Genomic DNA, 27,428 nt, shown 5'->3' with positions numbered 1-27,428 from the left:
TGTTACACTCTGTATTAAAGTAAATAATCAGTACATAACTATTAACAAAGTGTAACATATTATGTACATATATGTATTATTATTTTTTTAAATAAGCCAAAATATGAAATAAAATAGTGAATAAAAATACTTTATTTGTAACAACAAAATAACTCCCGTAAGCAATGACGATTCCAGCTGATGATATGCAAAGCTAAAATATCTTTATTTTAGCAACAGCATTTAGGAAAAGGTAAATGTGGTATATAATTAAATTAAATTAATAGTGCCGTTTTTCTAGTTTATTACTATCATTGCTAAACACCATCAATCGGGCAGCGCAATGTTAGTACTTTAAGGGTTAAAACAGAGACTTAGAGCAGAGAAAAAAATATGATATATAAATAATTAATATGTCTTCTTTTAGTTTTCAGAATTATTTATCTATCAAACATTGTTATACTTTTCATGAAGATACTTATTTAAGTTAAATGTGTTATAAAACTCAACTGTTTGTTGATCACTATTCACTTTACAATTGTAAAATGAAATGATTGAATTTAAACATTAGAAATTATTTGTTAATAGCAAATGCAGTTTATATAGATTTTAATAATGGTACTTAAACATAGTACTTATTAAAATAATACATTAGAATTATATTTTACTGTTATAAATATACCTTTATTTTCTTAGAGATTCCAGAAATATTCAACCGTTTGATGTTGTTGTTGGACAGATGGAAGTGAGTGACATTCTCATAGCTTCCATTCTGCGGTATACTGAAGCTGGTGAGTCGATTGTAATCAAGGACCAATTCAGTGTGGTTGGCAAACCTGTAGAGAGGCAGACGTGATGGGACTTGCTGCAAACCTGCTCCCTGACAGTTAACAATGTTGCCAGTGTCTATAGGTCGGTACTCGCAAATGCAGTGTTCTGGACATTTGTACTCAGGATTAACAAATCTGCAGGTAAGCGAGGTTAATGGCACATGGATCAAAGGCTGCTTTTCTAAGGCCATTGGTTCTTTACATTTCAAGTTTGCACTGGGAATGTCAAAAAGGTACTGAACTTCAGGAGTCAGCCCATTGCGAACAAACTGAACAAAAGGTAGAAGCTGACAATCACACACAAAAGGGTTGTTGTCTAGCTTGATACGTTTCTGTCTGATCTGAAGGTCTCTCTCATAAGTAGAGTTGAATACGTCCAGATGAGCACGGGCCACTAACGGTGCGTCCCAGAAATTGACCAGTTTAATCTTGTTGTTTGAAAGATCCATTGTGACATCACTAAAGAAATCCAAGTCGGCAATCTGGAAAAAAACAGTTTCCTTTATTTAAATAGATAAAATAATAACTTTTACAATTCATAGAAAAAGAACTGTTAAATACAGAACATTTTAAATAATCCTCTATGAACAACTATATTGGCTTTAAGGCTCTATTAGCAAAGCAAGACAGTGTTAAAATAAAAATGTACAGATCTTGAATCTACTGTACTTATAATAAATATGATTATACAACTGTAACGCTGCAATATGTGAAAATTATACATATGTTCACACAAATCGTAAGGGTTTCCAATAGCAAATAAATAAAACCAAGTCAGAAACCAAAACTAGTTATTCGTTAAAAGTTTATTTTGATGATTTCAAACGATAACAAGAATGGAAAAGATTTAGTTCAATTACTTGTTGAAATACTTTGATCTTCTTGTCATTATAATACTTATAAAACTGAACTTTTTGTTCACTATCCAGATTTAAGACTTTGAAGCATGGCAGTTATATCTGGTCTCCTTTAAGAATGTGAGCTTATTCATGGGCAATTTATTTTCTTCTCTGGACTGAAGTGTTCAACAGGCTCTGTATAGATTATAACCAAAGAATGTATGAGGATTCATATTTAAGTTCTTTAAAGTACCAGATAAATTTCTCTATTCAGTTAGTGGCTTGTGGGAAGGTAGAAAAATGTGATGTAGACATGACAAGCGTAGATGTTGGGTTTTATATTATGCCTCAGTGTTTTTAAGAATACACAATAATTAATTTATATGAAATAATTCCTTTGTGAAGATATTGTAGTGTATTTTGGTACATGCAGAGTCATATATTATACAGGTTGATCATAAAATATGTTTAGTTTTTATGATACTAAAATATTTAATGGTTATACACAATTGAAAAGCTATTTTTTTGTATTATTCACATTTTACATTATACACTTGCCATACCAGGGCCACCTGAAAAGTTTTTAAATACGAGAATATGCTTTGTGCTACACTTATGAACTTTCTAAAGTTCCAAAAAACTCTGTCACCATTAATCTCTTTACAATTGGAATTTTTCATTCTTTATTCAACTCAAAATACTCTAAATGTTGACTCACATCAATATCAGTTTCCAGGTAAAGTAACAACCACAGTTTTTTGTTCTCTTTTAATAATAGCACCACAGAAACACAATAGCATGTGTTTGTGTTCCGAAAACAAAATGTAGATTGATAACTATGCAACTTTCTTAGGATAAACCGACTTTGAAAAACTAGTCCGGAATGATCTCTTAATAAATCCAAGTCATGATGATTTTCAACTCCACACATAGATAAACTGATTTATCCTTACTGCTGTTCAGTTCCATTGTAGTAACCCTTGGCCAATCAGATAAGATTAATACAATTATCACATAATTGTTCATATTTGCCTATATCTCAAAAAATTTGGGGCTAGTCAAATATCAAATAATATTTACTGTCCTCATAGTAAATTCTACTGCCCGGAAGCTGAGCCATGAGTAGCTCCTTTTATTTACCACCATCTTAAAATATGTGTCAAACTAGCTAAATATTGTACAACTCTTCTAGTGCTTTGAACCAGAGTGCATTAAATTATGTAAACAGTTTTTAGCATAAATACAAGGACCATTGCTTTAAAAACACCAAAAGGCTTCATAAAATAATACAAAAATAAATTCTACATTTTAATTATGTCTCCTAATGTCAGTATAATAGAGACATGAATAATTCTGTCAGCTTAGTTTATCAAACAGCAGAGCTGATAACCTCTGGTTAGCAAACAAGCCAGTTCATAAAACACAACAGACCACAGGTCATATTTCACTCACCATCTTGGACTAATTTGGTAACATTTCAAGGGCAAATAAATTTTGTATGGTACATTTTTGTACATTTCAAATGTTACCATTTAGTGTTTAGTTATTAATTACAGTAAGAATTAAATATAAACACATGTTTCAATCAATACTGCAATGATAAGGAATTTTGGAATAAAATTTAATTATGCATGTATGGTATCATTTTAAGTAAGATAATATTACTATTATAAAAACTGAGTGAAAAAGTTAAGTTATACCTCTTATTGTATTAGTTACACATGAGATAACTCATCCAATGCACAGGGAAAAAACACGAAAAAGTGAAGAAGGGAATAATGAGTGCCCAGATTAACTTCTGCGGGGTGAGAGACCCATAGCTCAGGTAGTAAATATTTTAATGGTAACAATCAAAATTATATGGTGCAGTTCTAGTTTTGGACCTTAAAACTATCTGAAATAATCCCCTGACCTCAGTACACTTCGTCTGTTAAAATGATTTGAATGATTTATCTCGAACGTGTAATGAATACGGCCAAAGGTTTTATATATTATTAAGTGTATTTAAAATAGAAATTCGCAAGAAAAATAAATGTCTACATTTTAATACATTATACTTTATATTTTACTAGTGTATTATGACAAAGTAGTAAAGAAGCTGTAATGATACTCAGAGACTATAGATGATTTGCAGCACAGATAAGAAAAAGGAAAAACATGGATAAACCAATATTAGGGCCCTGTAGTTAAAACCTACTCATTTTCTGAAGATAATAAAGTTTTGTTTTGTTAAATATTGCATTCTCAGCAAAAATTTTACATAATCTTAGTTTTAACATATTCAAAACGACTGAAATTATCATACTTTTTAAAATAACGATACATTTTGGCCAAAAATAAAAAAAATGCCTGTCCTTTTTTTCAGTAAAAAATGGATAATATTCAGAGAGTATTAGAAGACCATTGTTGCGTGGGGTGGGTCACACCATCGCAAAGTTGTTAAGATTTTTGCTATGCAGGAAACAGTTAAATTTATCACCTAGACAAGATTTTGGATACAAATTGTTTTTAATATTGTACTTTTTAAAGATCATCCCCTACATGAGTAGTCTTTCATCTTTCAAAATGTTGTTGGAAATAAATGAGTTGTAAGTCTAAATGACAACTGCTGTATTAAAGCATCCTAATAAAATATCCTTAAGATTTATTACAATGACATCCTTTATTAAAGATTCATACTTTAAAAATGTAATTCAATTAAAATATCTTTATTCATTTAATAACATAGTTGTATTGAATTGTGTAATACTGCAAATATAGTCATCACGTTATAAGCTTTGAATTTGATTTTGAAGCTACGTATTACAAAATATTGGGGAATTGTATTTTAATTTATAAGTAATTATTATTTTAGGACTGTACTGCATTTATACTACAGAAATTTAAAAAGCTCTTCAAAAGAGTACAAGGCCTAATGAACTATATATGAATTAGATATTATTAAATTGATTCATCTCAAGAATCAAAAGAGAAAAAGATACTTCATGAATGTAATATACATATTTCTCTAATATCTTAGAGAAACTTTAAATGTTTACACTGCGCACAATGTTAAGTTTAGCTTTATGATTGGATTAACTCACTACTCCTGGTACAAGATTATTTACATTAACTATAGTTATAAGATAATTTAACATTGTATATATAAAAATTTAGAAATTTATTTTACCTCTACTATTTGGATATTGTTGAAGGCCAAGTTAAGGATATGTAGACGATTGAGGAGCATCTTCCAGTCAGCGTAGACCTCAGTCAGTGAGTTATTGGCGAGTTGGAGATCCTCCAGGTTTTTGCAGTTCTGGAGCACAGAATAATTGCCAAAATCGTTCAGCTGAGTTGTGGGCGCAAGTGATGACAACTGGTTGTCGGATATGTTTAGAGATTTCAACGATTCCAGTCCATAAAACTGCTCTCCTTTTATTTCTTGTATTCTGTTGAATCTCAGATCCAGGAATTCAAGCTTGCTGAGATGTAAAAATAACCGCCTGGAAAATTCATAACCAAATAAGCAAGTCTATTTATGGCACAGAAACTATAACCTTTATCTATAACCCAAACATTACAACATCAACTTAAACCTACACATCCTATATATATTCACCAAATGTAATTCAGCTGAATTTCAGTAGCAATTATTGCCAATAATTACTCCAAAATAAATCAAAGAGTAAATTTAGTATATTTGTTTTTGGGTTTATTTTTCAACAAAGTTGGAGATTCAGGCATGGTTAAGTAGTACAAATTATATTGTAATAAATTTTTATTTAAATTTGTCTGTTTTTAATTATTTTTGCCATTTTGTTTAAGTAAAGTCTTTTATTTTTTTATGAGTCCTTCTCGCCTGCCCTCCTTAAATTTTTCCAAAACTGCCATATATTATATTATATAATAGGTTGATGTTGTCTTTGTCATACAGTACAAAACCATTAATCATCAATACATCCTCCATAACAACGGCTTTCAGTCCCTTTTGCATATTTGTGGACTAAGTTTTGCTTTGCTTCTAAGGGAGTTTTCGCACACACCAGTGAAACCAGAGCCGGATCCAGTTCCATTACTGGGAGCAATGTTATTAAATGTAGTCGTTCGTACTAAATCCAGTCTGGAAAATGTTGGCCAAACTGTATACCAGCCCAGTATACAGTGATAAAGAATGCAATTCAGCTATATATAAACCTACCAGGAGCCGGCTGCCGGACCAATGTGCATGTTCACACCAACTCCCTTTCACCGGAAACGGCGGTGAGGCTTCTTATCTTCAGTATTGGCAGGGTCTCTGCAGGAGTTAATCAAGACAAAATTGAAATATGATGTTGTGTACTTAATTATTGAACTTGTGGAATTTGTATCTGGTTTGTGGAACAAGCACAGTGACGTTTCATGTTGAAAAATAATTACAAAATATATTGTTGTCACCTCATAATTTATCATAGAGGGTGTATAAATTAACTCTCCAAGTAATATACACTTAAAAGAGGATGAACCCAGTAAACTTCTCCGCAACTAAAGAAGCAAGGCAAGATACCGTAGGTTAACTCTAGGACACATCCTCACTTCATACAAGTAGACTGTTTACTGGACTATTCAGAGAGTACAATCATCCTGCTCAGGTTTTGCTGGAGTTTGTGAAAGCTACAAGATTCCAGTGCTGGAAACGAATCTGGTGTCGGCTCCAGTTATACCAGTATTTGTGAAAATGCTCTTAGTGATGAAAACTAATATTTATTTAAATCTGTGTGACTGAAGAAACAGAGTGCTAAGCACCTGTTTTTTTTTTTTCTCTCAAAGAGGCTTATATCATCTAGAACATCACTCGTTGAAGTGTTGGCTGAGTTGATGCCAACCACATCACATCATACAAACCAAAGAGGCTGGATACATTTAGATTAGTTTTAGTTTAACATCCGACTCTCCACAGCAAAGTTAAAACATTTATAGAATTTAATTTTGATGACAATTTTTGACAGGCTTTAAACTAGAAAACTTAAATGATAGTTGTTCAGTAGCAGCTTGCCAGTGTTAATGTTGGAGGGATCCCACTATTAGGGGTCGAACAATATGGGGAGGGCGTTCTTTTTAATTAGTGATTAAAAGTGACCTGTGGCTTATGGAGTGGGAGTGTGACTCTCACTGTGCCAAGCGCTCTTGCACATGCACTCACAGCCATGATTGGGGTTGTACTGTCAATCGTCAACCATGATTGGGGTTGTACTGTCAATCGTCAACCATGATTGGGGTTGTACTGTCAATCGTCAGCCATTATTGGGGTTGTACTGTCAATCGTCAGCCATGATTGGGGTTGTACTGTCAATCGTCAGCCATTATTGGGGTTGTACTGTCAAATCGTCAGCCATGATCCGGGTTGTACTGTCAATCATCAGCCATGATTGGGGTTGTACTGTCAATCGTCAGCCATGATTGGGGTTGTACTGTCAATCGTCAGCCATGATTGGGGTTGTACTGTCAATCGTCAGCCATTATTGGGGTTGTACTGTCAAATCGTCAGCCATGATCGGGGTTGTACTGTCAATCATCAGCCATGATTGGGGTTGTACTGTCAATCATCAGCCATGATTGGGGTTGTACTGTCAAATCGTCAGCCATGATTGGGGTTTTTTTTTTTGTTCTCTTAGGACAAGAAGCTTATAAATTGCACTTAGTCCTGTAAGGACCTTTGCGCTGCTTCCGAGTGATAGGATATTCAGGATGGGTAAGGTTAGGGAGTAGGGGCTGCCTCCTATCGAGATCCATGAGGAAGAATTAGGGCACTACATCTCAAAGTCATCCCGGAAGAAGGGAGGCTAGCTGTGAACCAGCCTCTCCAGTCAAAGTAGGCAGGGGGTGGCACACCCTTGTTGAGGTTAACAAGAGACTCTGAGGTAAGAGAACAAACCCCACCAACTCCAACAGCCATCCTCCACAGTAGGCTAGACCTATCGAATTGCCCATGAATCCCAGAATCTCAACATTTGCGGTTAGTGATGTGCCGCTACTGGACATCCATAAGGTTGCCCAGATTGGAGTGGCACATCGGTTTTTGCTGTGCCCAGTAGTGTGTTCAACTGGTAGGTATAAACCAGCCAGAAGTGATCCCTGCTGGGTAATGATTGGGGTTGTACTGTCAATCGTCAACCATGTTTCCAATGTGTACCAACTAGTTTTGTTTCTCATTTAATTTGGTTTATTTTATTACATGTTATGTATACTCACTCCAAAATAAAGGGAATTAATTCAAATATGACGAAGTTATGAAATGATAAAGTTAACATTGAAATGTGAAATAAAGTTGTATTTAAAATCCTAATTCCATAAAAGCAAAATATTAATGCTGTATTAAAACTGATTTCCTTTAGATATTCATAGAGATAAATACCTCATAAATTATTACAATAGATTAAATAATCAAAAATAATTCCTGTGCATCGTGATGCCAGTTAATGATTCACAGCAGGCAGATAGTAGGGTACAGGTGGTTAGGTATGGAATGTGTGTGAACTGGTAGAAGTCTATAACCTTTCAATGCCCATTGCTTATTGGACAGAGTTAGTTTTGCTCTTTCCCTTGATTAGTTCGGCTATATATGGTATTAAGAATTAGTTTAACTGAAATATTAAATCAAATTACCCAAACATTGGCAACGTATCAAATTTACCACACTCTAAAGATCAAATCTCTGAGTATCAATGGCAGATAATATATCCTGATAATATAATGTGCAAAAAAGACCATCTGTTGATCATTATATTGGTCAACCATATTTTGGTGAAAAAGACCATTTGACAAAATGATGTCCAATTGTGTGTGTTGTTACAATTGAGCAGACTGTGTGAAAATTTACGATCCATAACCTTGAAAACTTTATTTACGTGTCTTTGAGTTTATTGTGATCATCCTAGTTTATACATACTGCAGACAAATACAAAAAAGCGTGTTGTCCAAACATGAGTTAGGCAGCTGCCAACGGCACAGTAAAAGCCAATTATATTTGTCCAATTAAAATATAATTTTACATAGTTTCTATTCTTTAAGTGTAAACTAAAAAAATATACCTCCCTAGGGTAGAAATAACTTTTGCTTTCACGGTACAATGACATCCAAAAAACTAAAGAATTTTTTTATATTCACTCCTTTATGAAAGAAAAATAATATTTATACACCCATCATACTCAAAACGTCAATGAAGAGCTTATTTAGAAACATTTTAGTTAAAAAAATATAAGAAGATAAACCTTTTATAACTCTGTTTATGAATCAAGCTGTATATCCCTGCAAATCACTTAATTTGAGCAGTCTTTTCATTTACACCAAAAGGAGCTTGATGACCAAAATTTAGTTGTATTGGTACCGTAGTGTAAAGTCAGTTTAGTACTTACTGTTTAAGAAACTCAATTATTTAATCCATATTATGAAATAATAAATCAGATGAAGACTAATACTTGTAATTTATATATTATAAAATATGTATACTTACGGTTTTATTTCTACCAGTTGATTGTAGCAAAGTTTTAAAGTTTTCAATCTCTTTGTTTTGGAAAACAGTTTTTCAGGTAAATGAGTGATATAGTTTTCACTTAAGTCCAGAACTTCAAGGTCTTCAAGATCCAAAAAATGTGTTTTCTGCAAAACTAGTCAAAGAGTTACGATTCAAGTATAGACTTTCAATATTGTATGATCCAGAGAAGACATCCTCAGGTAACGATGTCAGCTTACAACCACTTAGTTTCACTACTTTTAATTTGGTCAGATTTGACAAGAAACCTGAAGGTAAGGTGCCTAAAGGACGTTTGTTTTCGTGCATTTGAAACTCTTCCAACTCAATATTTCTTGACAACAACCCTTGGGGCAGACCTTTAAAAGCATTGCCATACAAATTCAGTTTTTGCAACTTCACTAAATCTGCAAAAAGGTCGGGTCTAATTGTTTCCAATCCATTTGTGTTCAGATCCAAAGATTCCAAGTTTGGTACATCTGAGAATACAGCTCTGGTAAGATTGACAAGGTTGTTTGTCCAGAGGTTTAACAGCCTGAGGCGATCCAAATTCTTGAAAATGCCTGGTGGCAAATGTGTCAGATTGTTCTTTCCTAACTCGAGAACTTCCAATTTAGGCGTAAAGTAAAATATCTCTTTGGGTAAAATTATATTATTGAATTTCAAATCCAACCACGTGAGATTTTCCATGTCTTCAAATAAATCACTAGGTAAAGATGTTAATCCATTGTTGTTCAGGCTGAGGTTGGTAACTTCAAATAGCTTCTCAAAGTGTTTCTTCTGCAATGTGTCACTTAGATTTCTGTGGGACTGGATCTGGAGCATTTTGATTTTGTTGATCCCGATGCTGTCCATGAGCTCTCTGATCGATGTATCCGGCAATGGACACAAACTCAACATGAACTTCTCAACATCGCCGAATCGAAGACCGGAAAGAACGGTATAGTCCAAGCGATCCACAGAGTTGCACTGCAGTTGGACCCTGTCGTGGAAGCCAAAGTGGACCATGAACTGAGGACACAGCAGCTCGTAGAAGGTGTCTGTGTGACCTGAGCAGCTACACTGTGGCACCAGGCTGTTACAGTTGAACTGGCCAGTGACAACAGCCACCCCAGTGATGGTCAGCAACAGAACACCAGCAACTCCCATCCTGTAACACATATCTTCAATTAGTCCAGAGTCTCTTTCATAAAAGTACAATAATCACAATCCATAATACCTTTATAATATGATCTGGTTCTACAAATTGTATTTTAATTGTTAATGTTTTAACAGATACACCCTCATAGTTTTCAGATCTGACTGACTAAAACACTCAATAGACAAAGTGCCTCTTTAGGACCAGAGTCTAAAATAAGTGGACTGAATTACACAAAGGAATAGGAGCATAACTATACAAGTGGACCCACTCTAGACAAAATTCTTAAAAATTGTTCATTACCATTTTTTTAACGTGATTTGTATTGAAGTTCGCATTTTAAAACAATAAGAGTATTGATAATAAAATTGAAAAACAATTAAATTAATTGTGTATACATAAAATTCCTTCTCTTTGTAGTGACGAAAACAAGCTTATTTAGATTTCTGCACGTGTTATGGAAAAAGTAGGCCACTGGACGAGAAAGTTACTGTTGTAGAACAACACAGAGTGCGCTGTTGTATAAGAGATGTTTGGTATGAGTCGGCAGGCGGCATTCAAGGTTGTATGTAACCACACATCCAGTCAGTCAGTGTTGCCAACTCGCTCAGGTACTGCTGTCACTGTTTATACAGAGTCCCACGATGTTGGCTGCACTGATAAGGAAACAACAGCCGGAGCCGAGACGGGCCTAAGTACGTGTTTACTGACGCTGCTCCGTCGATAAGAACAGTGGAACAGTGACAGTGAAATGTGTCCATACAGAAGCGTGACAGTGACCTCACTGATTGTTGTATAACTTCCTCTTTGTATTATTATAGCCTCCTCCTACGGATCCGTCGATTCGCGTCTTTCCCAAGACGCTACTTCGAGATTTGGCTTCGTTGCCAAAACGTGAAAGTCCTACCGCCACTTGTCGGCCAACAACATTATTGTTTGTCAGTTTGTCCCCGTTTCATTGGTTAAGTGATAAAACCTTCTAAATACGATAACTTGTAGTGGTATTAGAAGAAAGTGACTTTCTATTCTATGATTAATAATGAGACCACAGAACTAGACTATATTTTGTCCAGATGAAAAAAACATCAATACGGAGTATATTGCAGCGAAGAATCCAGTTATTGTATGAGCTAACGAATCTGCCTCCTCTCCGGAGATCTTTTTCAATATTGTAATGATGAAGCCATTTAAAACGTAGGCCTACATGACAGAACCATTATTAATTATTCCACCACCTGATTATTAATGCTCTAAAAGTTGTTTGTTCAACATTGCAGACAAAACATCGCCGACCCTAGTCGCTTCTTTGTGACTCGTGCGTAATTATAACAGCTAAGACCTATCTTAGCTGTTATAATTACGCACGAGTCACAAAGAAGTCATTTCCAGTTGATTTATATATTTAAAAATATCCCGCTATTACTTCCAAAATCTAATTTTTTAATAAAAAAAATGTGTGTAGTACGTAGCACTCAATTCGTCGATTCTCCATGTAGATATCGTCAGAGATACTTTTACTAATTTAATTTAAATATTAAGACAATGTTTACAAAACATTACACAGTATTATTAGTTTTTAAACCTAATAACAAAATAATAAACGCACAATCAATGTGACAGTAATTTTATATTAACTGTTCAATTCATAGTTGAATGTGTCGTTCGATGGGGGAAACATCGTGGCTCTGAAGTGAAAAAGTGTTATATGAAAATCCTATGTAGAATCAAGTATGTGAATTGAATATTTCTGGTTAAAGGAATTCCAAGTTCTATATAATTAAAATATACATTAAAATAATGTAATTATTTATTAACTGTTGCAAAACGTTATACATTTCTGTTAAATGCAACAACAAAACAACAATATTTAATATTTTGTAATTAATTATTTTAATCTTTTTTTAATACAACGATATTTTGATACGAAAAAAACAAATATCAAATTCCTCAAATTATACTTTAAGGATTTATAAGCTATGTTTTGTATTGAAATTATGTTTCGGAAAATGAAGAGAGCAAACGCAGTATTCGCTTCAAAACACGTTGCATGTTAAATTATTGTTGTTTTGTAGAATACATAGGAAGCAAATGAATCAGGGAAAGAAGTAAACGAAAATTAACAAATTGTGATATAGGCTATTAGAAATTCGGATGATCTAAAAGCTTTAGGAATTTAAACATGTATCCAATTGGTTATTTATATATTATTTTACGATTATACTCAAAACTCACTTTAACTTCTTCTTCCTTACAATCTAAACCTTAGTCATCGTTAACAATTTGCTTTACTCTGCTTTAATCTTTATTCTGTGTAAATAATGCTTATAGTAACAGTCGTTATACTCACACACGTAAGCCAGTTCAAGTTAACGAGGATTATGTGACAGCAAGATAACGGCTCTTGATAATGACCTTTCACGAGGACACAGTCATTATACTTTTTTATTGCTACATTTTATTGCTATGCTTAGATACGTTGGCTAAGATAATGTATGTTATGGCTAATTTGAAACAAATTATTAAGAAACGAACAAAGCAATCGTAATAAAAGATATTTTGTTTTGAATTTGACACGTAATTTAATTTCTATTAAAGCGAATTGCTCGAATTTTTTAGAACAATTGAAGAAAACAATGAATTGAGGAGGAATTATTTTACTCTTTATTCACCGTTTTTAATAGTGGAATTATTGGAATATTTTAAGTTTATGCCTTGTGCTGTAATGTATGACACGTTTTTATAACTAGCTGCAAAATCTACTACAGGTAGTTAATATAAATAATACACAAAATTAAAATAATGTAGCAAATAAAATTAATTTTATAAAATATTAATTTATCTGGTCTCTTTAACAATAACGAAATGCAGCAATAAATACACTTTACAATTTCATTTCTTTCTGTCTGTATGTCCATACGATATCGTGAGAACGAACTAACCTTTATAGCCTTTGTACAACTTGTGCACGAAGCTTCCTCACTACATAAACTATATTTCCTCAGTATATTTCTTTTGCACTGAGTTAAATTATGCTGCATAGGCGTTATCACTCAATGGAATCACTCAATGGGATTTGGCTGGAGCGTTAGTGACCATGATGGCAACGAGAAAAGCAGAATAAATAAATGTGTAAACAAACTCAATGTACACATAAGTGATTCAAACACGTGACATATTAAAGATGTAGCCTAACAATCTTAACACATAAAACATCACGTATAGTGACTTATATGAGTGCGGACTTTTTATTATTTATACACTGATTTTGTTGAATCCAGTGTAATTGAAAGAATCTGAATGTATTAGTGGTAAGATATTTCCCAGAAAGATTTCATATGTAGACTTAAAATTTTGCTTGAACTTTCATCTCTACAAGAATGAGTTCTACAATTCGTCATTTTCGTGTCAACTTCTTTCTTGTATTATTGACCCTATTTCTTTTGCATGATTGACCCTATGTTGCATGCAATCTCAGCGAAGCTTGTTTCGGAACGTGGTGTGGAGTAATTCTATCTTGTAATAAATTCAGTTACAAAGTCCATAAGTCTACCATAACATTTCCTTTTTGCATCTACTTGACATCTGTGCAATATTTCATTTTGATAGACAGACAGGGAAGAAAGAGTGGTAATAAAGTTTTAAACTAAAATCACGTAGTGTACTTGACCCTTGCCATGCAGATTTCAGTGGATTTAATTTTACAAACGAAATAAACGAATAAACCACTTGTGAACAGGTTTATCTATAAGGAAATTGGGGGAAAGGTTGCACGTTCCGCTTACCTACTCAGCTCGCTAATATAGTATTACGGCAATGTCTTGCACAATACTCCGTTACAGTAAATGTCAACAAGGTGGTAAAACACTAAAAATACACAAGTCCTCTTTCAAAACTAAACAGTACATTTTACAGCTAATACTCATTGAATAAATATTAATGTAACATTATATGGCACTACACATTATACTATAGTTTTTCTTTTACTTTAATTGTTGCATTCGTATTATTTTTTTACTCTACGTGTAATTAACTCTCTATAACATGTTCATGTAGCAAAACCCATATAGAATATATACACAATAGGAAAGCCGGCATTCTTTAAGACATAGCGACTCGCCATAGTACTGTAGTAAGCTTAAATTTTCCAAATACTATAATTCCCCCACTAGGAGGGAATTTCTCCCCCATTAATATCCCTACAATGTTAGAAACTGAGAGGAATCGGGATGGAAGAGAACACAAGGAGGTGCACATTTTATATCTTTCCAAGTTTTCCGGTAAGAGTTTTCAGTTTTTTCTTTGTTTAATCAAATCAACAAATAATTTGAAGATTTTTTACCACTTTGATAGGGAAATTTTTACAGTATCTAAGCACCTAAGTTCGCGCATGCGTATTACATTATTTTAACTTTCGTTTGTTACGTTGTGATGTTTGATTAGTCGAGAGTTTGTTACTGCGCAACTTAGTTTACACGTTCAAAGATTTAATTTTCCTTTGTTCTTAAGAAGAAGCGAAAAGTCTTTAAGAGTTTGTACACTGATGAGAGTAGTAGTTTGTATACAATATTCACCAAGATGGAGGCTTCCAGTTCTAGTGAAAGCGATGTTGCAATGGTGTGCAATAGTTGCTCTGTTAGTCATAACGAATATCTTAGAATAAAGTATAGCGATATTGTTAAGTTTTTAGTTTTACATCGTATTTTTAAGATTGGGACTACTTGCAACACATGTGCAGATTACTGTTCGTCGAGCGTACTTGAACTAATAGGTGTTATCGTAGATTTTCTAAGAGGGAACAGAGGAAAGTGCAGTGTACTTTAATACACCAGCGCGGGTCGGTTTTTTTATGACAACTTTCATCTACAACTGTATGATGTATTTATATTATGCAGAGTTTGTTATATTTTAGTCCGCCGAGGCAGAGTTTCATTCGGCGAGAAATAACGCTCAGCAACAAGACTATTCTGGAGTGGTACTCTTACTGCTGGGAAGTTTTTGTTAACCACATGGTTGAAAACTCAGAATGAGTTGGAAATCTACAAATATTCAGATTGATGAGGCCAAATTTGGGAAGAGGAAGTAGGCTATAATCGGGTCGCATCGAGGGACAGTCGGTGTTTGAATATATTGCACCTTCATAGATTGTGACTAGGAGAGACTTGCGCCTACAACAATACTATGGAACGGGTTTCAAGGGAAGTGCGAGAAAACCATTTATCCATACGGTGTTTCCAAGAAATACTTTCTCGGATATCTAGCTCAGGTATCCTCCGCCTGAACGGGTTCATTTTTTTAAAGCGCCTGCAAAGCTTAACCATCCTCTACATTAATGTTGTCATTAAAATATATTACTTGTATCTATTTATCAAAGCCATTAAATTATATTTATTTATTTATGACTTTTGGTAGGTCATGTTTTTATTATTTTTTTCTTCTGTCATTTGGCTTAATCTTTAGTTTTAGATTTTATGCCCTCGGGTAGGGCGGTAGGTCCTCGGGGAGACGTGACAGGTTAGGTTAGGTAAGTATTTGTTAACTCATATGTTTAATAACATTACAAGAAACATGTTATGCGCTAGAAAAGCGTTGATTCTTGAATATTCATGAATTTAATATTTTCCAAAACTTTACTATTTTTTATATTAAAATCTTGGTACTGTTTATGTTTGAGAAGGAATCTCCTAGACGATAGGCATAAAGGAAGATAGGTTTCCTGAATTATACTTTCAACACCCTCATTTGAGATTTGAATATAATAAAATAATAGGCAGTACAAAGCTTAATTTACTAAGTTAGTTGCTGATAAACTTGATACAATTTTCAAGTTAAATATTATATTCTAAACCAACTGTATTGTATTTAAAGCAACAGAATATTTTTAATTATTAATTTTTTCAATTAACCCATAAGGGTTGGAAAAGGAAGAATTTTATGACGTAATAATTATTTACCCTATTCTCTCCCGAAGCTCTTGGTTGTTTTAACTTCTCCTTCAGTTCCCAGAAGTTTAAATCTATATACGCCACAAATAAATATGACCTAGGAAATTTGTTACGCAACAGCAATGACATCAGTGATCAGAAGCTCTGTCAGGCTGAGATCTATTATGGGAACAATTAGTAGGCGATCAATAATTGTAATTGTCAATTGTAGGCCAGCCGGTAAATACGGACTGACAGAGAATACGTTATCCGTGCATGAGCTAGGCTTGAAAATAGGTAAGGTTGTATTCGTGTCGTGTGTGTTTTGTTTTGCTCAGTCACGTAAAATCTACTGCACCGATTGTACTGAAATTTTGCATGGACATTCTTAAGGTCCCTAATAAACATATAATATGCCTATTCTTAATTCGAAAATCCCTTGGGCTACGCCCTAGTGCTTTCTAAAGTTACGATAAATCCCACCTTGGTGTCTGTAATTACAATACAGCTAACAAATGCTATTACTTAACTAAAAGAGCCTGTCATATTTAATAAACGTTACTAAGTAAGTATAGTTTTACGACAGCATAACTATAAGTTTAATTAATTTAACCACATTTTAAGTTTAATTACATTTATAGTTTTAAAAGCATAGAGTAAGCTTGATAGCACAGCACTTCATACTTCAACCTTTTCTGCAACCACTGTTGAGCATTGAGTAAGAGAATACTTAGGTAAGACAAGTAGAAATATACTTTTAACTGTACATTTTAGAAAATATTAATTATAACGTCCTTAGTCAGTACTGTAATGCAGATATCAAAGACAAATTTACTGCATATAACGTTTACTATAAATTTAAAGACTGTAATAAAACCCATGTTAAGAACAATATTTTTTATCGATACTTAAAATTGTAAGTAAGAGCGGTTTACTAGTTTATTTCGTATAATTTACAATATTTCTTTCATATTAGAAGTATATCTAATTTAATAAAAAAACTACATACAAATAATGTAAATAATATTTTAATAATGAAATGGCTAGTTTTAAACTGCAAATTTAACACGTTTTCTTTTGATTATTTTATGTAAAATAACAGTACATAAAAAATACCTACGTTCGCTAATAGTTGTTATTTGTCAAAACAACCACATTGGGTGTTAAAAATAAGAAAAGCACCTATAATTGAACAGGTTATATCTCACTCCCTGGAAATAATTAATTGTGGAGAATATTGAATGATATCGTTCAGATGATTTGTAGTGAATACTTTTGCACTTATTAGGAACGGGGGACGGATGGTCCAAAAATTCGAATAATTGTAATAAATACTTTATTCAAGTATGAATACTTGTAAAGTATTCGAATACGTATTATAATTACAAAATGCTTTTGAATATTCATTCACTAGCACGACTGTCTGACAGAAACACTAAGCGTTCTTGTGCAGTTTGATGATTAGTTCTACGAAGTCTACAAATAGTATTCCCAGAAATGCCCGAGCGAGTGTGCTTGACTTGCAGCGCCGTGCGCCAGGTGCAACGAACTATACTACTGGAACGCGCGCTGTCCATAAGCCCTGTACTATGTTTTCCGGGCACACACAGCCGTGTGCTGCGGGAGTATCCATAGACTTGCAGGCGCTCGGAGTGGGCAAGAACTCAACCGCACTAATCGACTACACAGGTAACCCGCTTTTTACATGTCACAACATGAACTTTTCATGTCACAAACACGAACTCATCATTGGACATACTTTACTTCAGTCTGTCCTCAACGTCTGCTACGAGAAGGTCAATTGTTATTTTTAATCGTTTTAAAGTCAATTATTATTTTAAATCGTTTTAATAGGTGTTTAAGAGTTACAAATTTGTTTTATATTCGAGATGCTTTTTAACAATGGTAAAGAGTTGTGCTGCGTACAACTGTACTTCGAGATGGAGTAAAGGCTGCAACACTTCTTTTCACAGTAAGGACTTAACATTTTTAACCATAGTAATACATTTAGCAATTATAAATTGTAACATGATATGTTTATTTTATACTTGTTTCATAAACTTGCAAGATTATTAGGACCTAACAGAAATAGTTCAGTAAGTACGACTGTTGATGGTATATAAATAAATAATTATGTGTAAGACTGATTATCCGCTAGTCAAAAATATATTTTTATATTTTTTAAAACTATAATTTGATATTTCTGTAAACAATTTAAAAATCCAATTACTCAAGAGAGTTGTTCCAAGTTAGCCTATCTATTCTTAAAGTAGATTTTAGCCTTTTTACACTATGCACCAAATTCCAATCCAGTACGAAACTAAAACATTTGTTTTATGTACTTCAGAAATTATTGTTATGTTTTTGATTTTTTCAGTAAATTATACAGACTTTTTATGTTTTAGCTTTCCGTTGGATGATGACAAACTTTTAAAAAAATGGATTATTGCATTGAAAAGAAAGAAATTCAAACCAACAAAACATACTGTTCTGTGTGGTAAACATTTCAAAGAAGACGATTTTTATTTAGTTTTACCAAACACAACTAAGAAAAGACTAAAAAATGAAGCAATTCCGACATTGTTTGACTTTCCATCAAATATCCAACCACCGCCAAAAAAACAGAGGAGGGTTGTCATCAAAAAGAAGTTACCCGTACCTATTCAGCCACCTAGTGCAGATCTTCGATTTGAAGCCAACACGTCTATGTCATCGGTAAGTTTAACATAATTATTTGTGTTGTCAGAATCAAAAAGCAAATTGTGTATATATGATAAACATAATTTTTAAAAGAACGTAAAAACTACTTTGCTCCCCTGCACAGTGTTAAAAAACATAAAATCATTATATTAAATTGTTATTATTCTATTAATACTATTGTAAGTATTTTTTATTTGATATAAAACTATAAACAAATTTTAAGCCAGCCTTGTTGCCGCAAACCTCAGTTATAATGTTCTATTGTTTTTATTGTCTGCAATTTTGCTGCGATAGGGCTATATTCAACGCAGGTTAATCTAACAGCATTTTTGTTGTATTTTTTTGAGGTTCTGCTGCTGCCGTTGGAACACGACCAGTCAGTTTCCACACCAAACGAGCAAAAATCAACAGTTTGGCCTACATCAAACACCGGTAAGCTGTAGTATAGTTTCGTTGGTAGACATAGACACGGACATCACGTAAAAGGTTTTTTTTAGAGGATGCGGCTAGATAAAAATGTCTCATGAATTGGAGTGGGTTCTTATACAAATGTTTTTTTTAATAAGTTTGGGTTAATAATTTTAATAAATTCACGAATGATAATTACAATAATTTTAATTGTTGTAATTAATTCAATGCTAATGATTCTAGGATAAGCGGAAAACTGCATCACCATCCCACATCTCTATCTCCCAGAAAAGTGCTATTGCGCCGGAAGGTTAAAGCTCTAAAGCAAAAATTAAAAAGAAGGGACTGTAAATTAAGGTCAATGAAAGAATTTATTTCAAATTTGAAAAACAAATTTAAAGCACCAGATTCGTTAATCGAAAATTGTAGAAAACAACTTTACAGGGTTGCCTTTCGAGTTATTGTTGAGTAGCCTGAAAAACAAAAAGGAAAAAGTAAAAAAAACAAACATACTTTCACAGAAAGTGTTAAGGAGTTTGCCTTAACACTATATTTTTATTCACCAAAAGCTTATAGATACTTGCGGGCCTTCAAATTTAATTTTACCACATCCTGCCACATTAAGAAAATGGATTTCAAAATTTAATTGTTGTCCAGGGTTTTTTTGGAGGAGGTATTCATGTATTTAAGACATAATGTTAAGGAACAGGAGCACCTAAAGAAATGTAAGTTTGGTATTCGATTCCATGAGCATTAGAAAGCAGATAGTTTATGACGAGCAACTAGGGAAAAATGTAGGATATGTAGATGTTTGGAGGATTCAAAATAGACAACAACGAGGAGATTGCTACAGAAGCTTTAGTATTTCAAATTGTTTTTCTTTGAGAGGCCACTTTAAATGTATCGTAGGGTATTTTTGATGTAAATAAAACTTCATCAGTTTTTCTGTCGCAGCTAATTAAAGTGGCTATAGTTAAACTAAGTGAAGTGGGCGTTAATGTACAGAGCGTGACCTTTGACGGAACCAGCACGAATCTTAGCGCATTGAAACATTTAGGTTGTAAGTTCCCTGAAGCGCCATTTTTCAAACTCGATACTATGAATTACGATATTTGTGCCATTTTGGATCCTCCACACATGTTAAAACTAGCAAGAAATGCACTAGCGGACATAAAGGTTATAGACTCCGAGTCAGGGAGAATTTGTTTTAAGTATATAGAGGATCTTAATAATTTACAGAACAAGCTAGGTCTGAAAATGTGTAACAAATTATCAGACAAACATGTTTTCTACAAAAATAGAAAAATGAATGTAAAGGTAGCTGCACAGACTATTAGTTCCAGCGTAGCAGACGCTTTACAATATTTGAACATTAAAGAACATCCACAGTTCTCAGATTCAGATTGTCTAGCAACTGTAGAATTTTTAAGAATAGTTGACAATCTTTTCGATTTTATGAACAGTAGGGATCCATTTGGAAGAGGCTACAAGGGCCCGATGAAACTAGAAAACAAAGCAAATGATGATTTAATGCTTAAAAAAGCAGACAACTATTTGTCAAAACTTAAAAATTGGAGGACAATCAATTTTAAATCATGCAAGGAAGACGTTCGCTTTAGGTTTTTCTAAGTAATATTAAGAGTTTTTGTATTTTAAGAGACAGATTGTTAGTTTTAGAGGATTTTAAATACTTGTTTGTCATACAAATTTAGTCAAGACCACCTGGAATTATTTTTCTCCTGTATTAGAAGTTAGGGGTGGGAATAATGACAATCCTAATACAAAACAGTTTACTTGGGCAGTAAGGCAACTAATGTTTAGGAACAGTGTCAGGGCATCTGAAAATTCCAACTGTCTTGAGTTTTGACCCCAACTCACACTTAGGCCTTCTTGAGTTAGGCCATGGTTTATGTGTTGTAGATGACATAGATGACGAGAGTGAAATTGAGAGCGCCATATGTGTAATGGAAAATTATGATGACTCTAGTTTTAAGGATGAAATCTTGTATTATATCTGTGGAGTCATTGTTAGACGAATGGAGAAACAAATCAAATGTAAAGATTGTTGTTATGTACTCCATGCTAATGATTCTGATCTAGAACATATACACGCCTTACTGATTTTAAATCTAAGGGCAAATTAATCAGATCAAGTGAGGATGTATTAAAGGTTGTTAAATATGCCTATTTGCTCAAGCTATCTGAGACTAATTTGACTACTGTAAATTTAACAATGAGAGTTTGTAACCATTTAACAGGTAGTGTATTCAAAGGACATTTAAGTAACGATGAATTTACTGGAAGCCATGAATTATTGTTAATAAAATCTGTAACTCAATTGTTTTTGAAAATAATATCTCATCACATTGCAAAACAAAAAAACCTTGCATGTGACGAAGAAATCTAACTTGGGCATAAGACAAAAACTTAATAAAATGATTTTGTTTTCCAACACTTAGACTAAGTTTATCATGTTTGTGAATTGTTTGTGACATGAATTGAAATATACCACAAGTAATAAGAAAAACATGTAGCCTACTATTTTACCTAGACTATATCTGGTTCCTGTTGTGTTAGTTACTGTCGTAGCCTACGGTAATTTGATAACGATTACAGGTTATTGTTTATAGTAATTTAACATACACCTCAAATGCTTAAGAAAAAACGCTGTGTAAAACAACAGATGTTAGAAAATTATGTTGTAAAATTTAATCATATTAGAGGCTACAGGGCGATTTAAAAATGCCGCGAAAGCAAAACTGCATAGCCCTGCTTGTACGCGGAGCGTGTTCTTGCCACTCCGAGCGCCTGCAAACGTCAGACGCAACCCCCGGATTTCGGCCCGGTTCTGTAGCCCAGCGCGCGTTCCAGTAGTATAGTTCGTTGGCCAGGTGTCACACAAGCGCCTGGAGCGTTTTCGTTCAATACAACGAATGAATGTGCTTCAATTTTCGGAATAAAATTTATGTTTATATTTAGAGTAACAACAATATTTTTACACGATACCTAGTATTATTATAATAACCATTTTGAAAAACGTGTATACAGTAACACAAACCTTTCATCGAATCTAAGACATCAATGTAGATCTAGACACAGGACACTTGCCATCTTGATAGTGTAGATGTAACTGGAAGTTATGGAGACCATTACTACAATGGAAAGCCCGGGGGTTTGTGGTTGATAGATTGCTCACACCTGTGATTATCAATATTTTTATATGTTATATAAGTGTATGTATGGAGTAGAGGAATCCCCTGACACTGAACGGAAACTCCTGTTGCTGGAGGTGAGACCGGTTTGTAGACGTGACGCGAGGCGTGACTCGCCCTTGACGTGACCTTGAACTAATCTACACTCTTCACGATGGCCTCTCACAACTAACATTAATATAGCAATGCTAGAGTTTGCGATGACCGATTCCGGACACGATAACCTATAAGAGCTACACATACAGTTTGTGAAACAGAGAGATTAAGTCTCACGCTTGGAGACACCTTTTTGTGACAATTACTTGCAGGATATGTGATAAGCTGAATTCTTTTAGGCCAATTACCTCAAACTAAATCCAGATGTTAGCAAGCCCACTCTTGTATCAAGACTAGACAAGACAGTAAAAAAGATGTTAAATCAATTAAAATGTTTACACGGAATCCAGGTACAAAGAACTAAATGTTTTACTGTGTAATGGTAGAGAAGTGTAAACAAAATACCTTGTTTTGGTTTAAGAACTGAGTCTATTTCATTACTGAACATTAAACAGATGATACTATATTACTAATAAATTCATTACTGCTAAAACAAACGGGATCTAGTTATCTGGTTACACTACCATGGCGGAGGTAGTGTCTACTACCAACTAAACCTATGGTAGTGTCGATAAGTGGGTTGGGTTGAGTTTTAATTGTTTTAGAAGGGCTTCTAGGCTTCAGCTCGTTTCAACTCCTAAGTAGACTATCCAAGTGGTAATTGCAATATCCAGATTGAAAGATTTCACCCTGCCAAGGCTTATTTAATCTATACACTGACTGAGATGATCTGAGGAGTAGGCTCACTGATTGAAAGTTTCAGAGTTCTTCAAACTTTTGTCATCCCTAATAAATGCTGCTACCCTCTTGGGATACGAAGATGGTGGAAGTCGTATTATGGCGTGATCCAGGATCAGGACTGTGTTACTGGACGCTGAAGTCGGGTGGACCTTCTTGACGAGCGGATCCATTTGATAGTGATGAGTTTTCCTGGTAAACAAAGTTCATCCCAACCACTAATCCGGCCGAGGATGACTAGGTTATGGTGAAAGGCATCCGTATCTCGATAAGAACAAACTGACGAAGTCACTGTAAGATCTGATGGCTGCTTTGTGGTGCATATGGAAGGCAGGAAAGTTCCAACAGTTTTGCTTAAGTAACAGTTACTGTGTCGTTGAAAGTTTCAGAATTGCAAGAAGCTTGTCTCGAAATTCCCGCTATGGCTAATTTTTTCACCATTCTTCATCACCACAGTGCACACATTTTCGGCATTGGCATTTTATTCTTGACAACACCCAACTACTGGTGAACTCGTTTCGAGACGATGTGAATTTTTTTAGGCGTTGTAGAGTAACTTTGTTATTTTTCGAATATGTTAAGCGAGTTTATCAACTTTATGTTCAATTTAATTTTTGTTATTACTTGTATCTTTCAATATTATTGAGTCCATAATGTTCATGATCATTTAAATGTGGAAGTTATTTCATTTTATTTAAGCAAGACCGTTGCAGCATTGGTTGGAAAAGTCTGTTTCGCATTTTGTATGATTGTGACAAAAATGAGAAGAATATTTTAGTCTTAAGTTTGTCTTCCTTATAAAAAATGTCACAATCATGTCATTTTGTCATATTACATTTACTAGAGTAGAATGTGTCAAGCGTTCAAAGTTGGATTCTGATATTCGCCGAAGCTTTATTACTGCACTTACGTGTCACAATAAACACGATTACAGGCTGAGGTAAATAGTCGGCGCGGAGGAACAAATTTAAGGAGGCTGTGATAATCTAGGCCCGGCAGCAGCAGTGGCGGCAGGTGTTCTGCAGACAGGTTTGGCCACTCTCAGGTCTCCGGCTGCTGGGTTAATTAGGTTTCCGTGAAGTAGAAAGAGTCGAGCTGATCAGGTTTAAAAGGACGCTGTGTAGATAAATAAATCCATTCATACCTGAAGATATTCTATGCCATTTCCTTTTCGGAAGTTGGGGAGGAAGAGAGGAAGTGCTCCGGCAGGGTTTCGTGGCAGGAAGGAAGTGAAGGGGATGACAGACAATAGTTGGAAACGTCTTAGTTACTAGGCTATAAGCAAGGTCCACCGTATTAATGGGAATTCACAGTTGTATTTACCAACAAGCAGTCGTTCTATAATTAACCATAGTGACAAAATGTGGTATCCTTATGACATTTTAGCTCGGTTTTGAACATTATCACTACATAATTTCTGAAACAATCACCACCAAAATGGATAATTTGATTCAAAACATAACCTACACGTTTGAAGTATATTGTACGTCTGAGCATTGTTGCCGATATCCCACTTATCACTTACATAAATAATACTTATATCAGACTACGAGGGCTAAAATTCGCAATTTTCAGCAAAAAATTCGTCTTTATAGGGTTGGTTGGAGTTGTCTTCCATTTAATTTTCGTGTCTAAAGGTTATTTTTAAGTGTACCAAAACAATAAATCTGTGATCTGAGAAAATAAAAACGTTTGATAATTTCATACGACACTTTTTACCTCCCTGAGTCTGGGCGCGTCGTGGAGTGATTAGCCGCATTCGGTCTCTAATTTATGTAACAAGATATTTAGTACAGATATTGTCGTAAATCGTAGATGACGTAGAGTAAAGTAATTTGGGTCCTTCAAAACATTCATAATAAATAATTAATGAATCTTGTACATATCAATAATTTTATGTATAAATTTCGCTTAGTAAACATGTCAATTAAACCCATACAATCATCCCAGAAGAGCTTGAGAAATAGCCTGATTGTGAACGTTTTTAGATGATAATCACCTCACACTCCCATTCGCTCAACGAATCAATTTCAAAAATTATTCCTAGAATTCAACAATGGTGATGCATTAGATTCATTTAGGAGAGATACTTTAGTCATAGCCATCTAGTAAAAGATATACCTACAAATCTTTAAAAAAAATTAGATGTTAGTTTATGTTTAACGTTTCACAAAGCAAAAGTCACGATGCTACAGGTAATAAACAAAGTTTAACAATTACAAACAGTTTTTATTTCTTCAAATACTATTTATAAAATATATACGTGGCTTTAAATAGAGTGATAAGAATTTTCAAAATTGGCTCGGTAACTTGATTGAAGCACAAAAGCGTGCCTGAATGAATAAGTGGCCAATTATAATATTCCGACTGATATGTTCCCTTTAACTAAGCACAATGTTAATTGTTATCTAGGACAAACTAGCACTTCATCATAGTTTATAATAGATGATACAATGGAATAGTATCCTGTTGCATTACATACCTGGAGATGAGCACTCACGAATCTTGCACAAATACTACTGACAAACCAAGTAAGTCACGTTATCTTTGTGTTGTTGTCCCGTCTCCTAGAACAGTGATTCACACGTCCTCCCGACAATAAACTGTCTTGCTGAGCTCAGTTATTACTAGTAAACATAGACAGTCAGCTTTATGACCTATTTATCGAAGCCATGATCAAAACTTTGAGATAAACGCTATTCTTTGTGTACATTCGTTAAATTTACTAGTAAAACGAAGAAACGTTTGGGACTAGGTGGTGTGTTTGACAAGTTACAAATTTCGATATAAATGTTCCGCTCAAACATCGAATTCGGTTAGTGATTGAAATTTTCAATCCACAACGCGTCGCCAGCATATCGTTTGTCCACAACACGTCATGGGTAGCCTATTCAATTACAGAAAAGACATAAATGGAGACACGTTATGTTGGTTAGATTACTTTACTTGTTCAGAAATTTGTAGTTCTACATATTTATATTTAACTAGTTTATGTACTATATATGCTTGATAAAGAATTCATTTTTACTTTACAAAAAGATAAATAAGCCTAGCCTTTCTATGTAAATTAAAGTAAAATATATTCAATCAACTTCCTCGCAAAAAAATTAAATAAAACAAAACAAAAAAGAACTCAAGTTTTGTTCATTATACACTTCAATAATGTGTACAGCTTTTTTGCAAGAGCAAAACGCGTTGTGGGTACTAAATTTCGGACATTACACGAATAGAAATGCCCAAATACGTTGTGGGCAAATAAACGGACATACCCACGTCGCGTTGTTGGTAAAGATTTAAACTATGCATATATTGTAATTGTATTGAAACAAAGAATGCTAATCAATTATCGTTGATAAGCGAGGGGGGCTAATTCTTCGCTCGTGACAAAATGACTAGATACGATCAACATGCTAAACAGCAACTGTTGTTCATTTATTATGGAATCTATGAAAGATGCCTTATAATAATAAAATGATCGTTTTCCTTCATACTACCTGCCCTATAATCCCGATTGCTTTCTTAACACTTGCTACTAGAACTCCATTCAAGAATTATTGGCGACAGCAAAATTTCTAGGACACCGTCTTGACAGGGGAGAAATTAAGAACTGTTTGTGCGCTTCCGATATACCATTAAATAATCAAATCACAAAGAAACAACATTTTTATATGCATGCTGACTAGATTTACTTCCTATGATACCATTACAATATTTGCAGGTAATGGATGAAATTAAACGTAACTAAATCTATAAGAAAAGATGACATTGGCCAATTTCACTAGCCTACAATTACATCAACATTTTTAAAACAATGCATTAACTTTTAAGTAAAGAAATAGGTAAGAAAAATATGTTTAGTTCTTATAACCACTGCGTTTTTATGACAGCACAAAAAAATAAGAAGCAAAAGAGAAAACAACAAGTGAAACAATTACAAAGTAAAACAAGGGGCTTCAGGTTTATGTTTGATCCCTAATTACAAATAAACACCGAAAAACCCGCCATTCGTTTGGTTGTTTTCCCTCGATTTCGACATGATTTGACTTGTGTATTATTCGGCCTTAATGGTGCCCGGGAG

At 34.0% G+C, this 27,428-nt stretch overlaps 1 protein-coding gene across 1 annotated transcript in view; it reads right to left on the bottom strand.

Moving 5' to 3' along the window:
• LOC124362617 (protein toll-like) overlaps positions 1 to 27,428 on the bottom strand; it is a 57,715-nt gene that overhangs the window by 9,568 nt on the left and 20,719 nt on the right. The window contains 4 exon segments of the mRNA XM_046817277.1: positions 662 to 1,291; positions 4,818 to 5,133; positions 9,120 to 9,271; positions 9,273 to 10,287. Of these exon segments, the coding sequence (XP_046673233.1) occupies positions 662 to 1,291; positions 4,818 to 5,133; positions 9,120 to 9,271; positions 9,273 to 10,286 (2,112 nt within the window). The 5' untranslated portion in view covers position 10,287.

The sequence above is a fragment of the Homalodisca vitripennis genome, chromosome 5 (assembly GCF_021130785.1).
Source record: "Homalodisca vitripennis isolate AUS2020 chromosome 5, UT_GWSS_2.1, whole genome shotgun sequence".
Taxonomy (NCBI): Eukaryota; Metazoa; Arthropoda; class Insecta; order Hemiptera; family Cicadellidae; genus Homalodisca; species Homalodisca vitripennis.
Note: the sequence above shows the minus strand (reverse complement) of the source record. Positions and strands in the feature narration are given on the sequence as shown.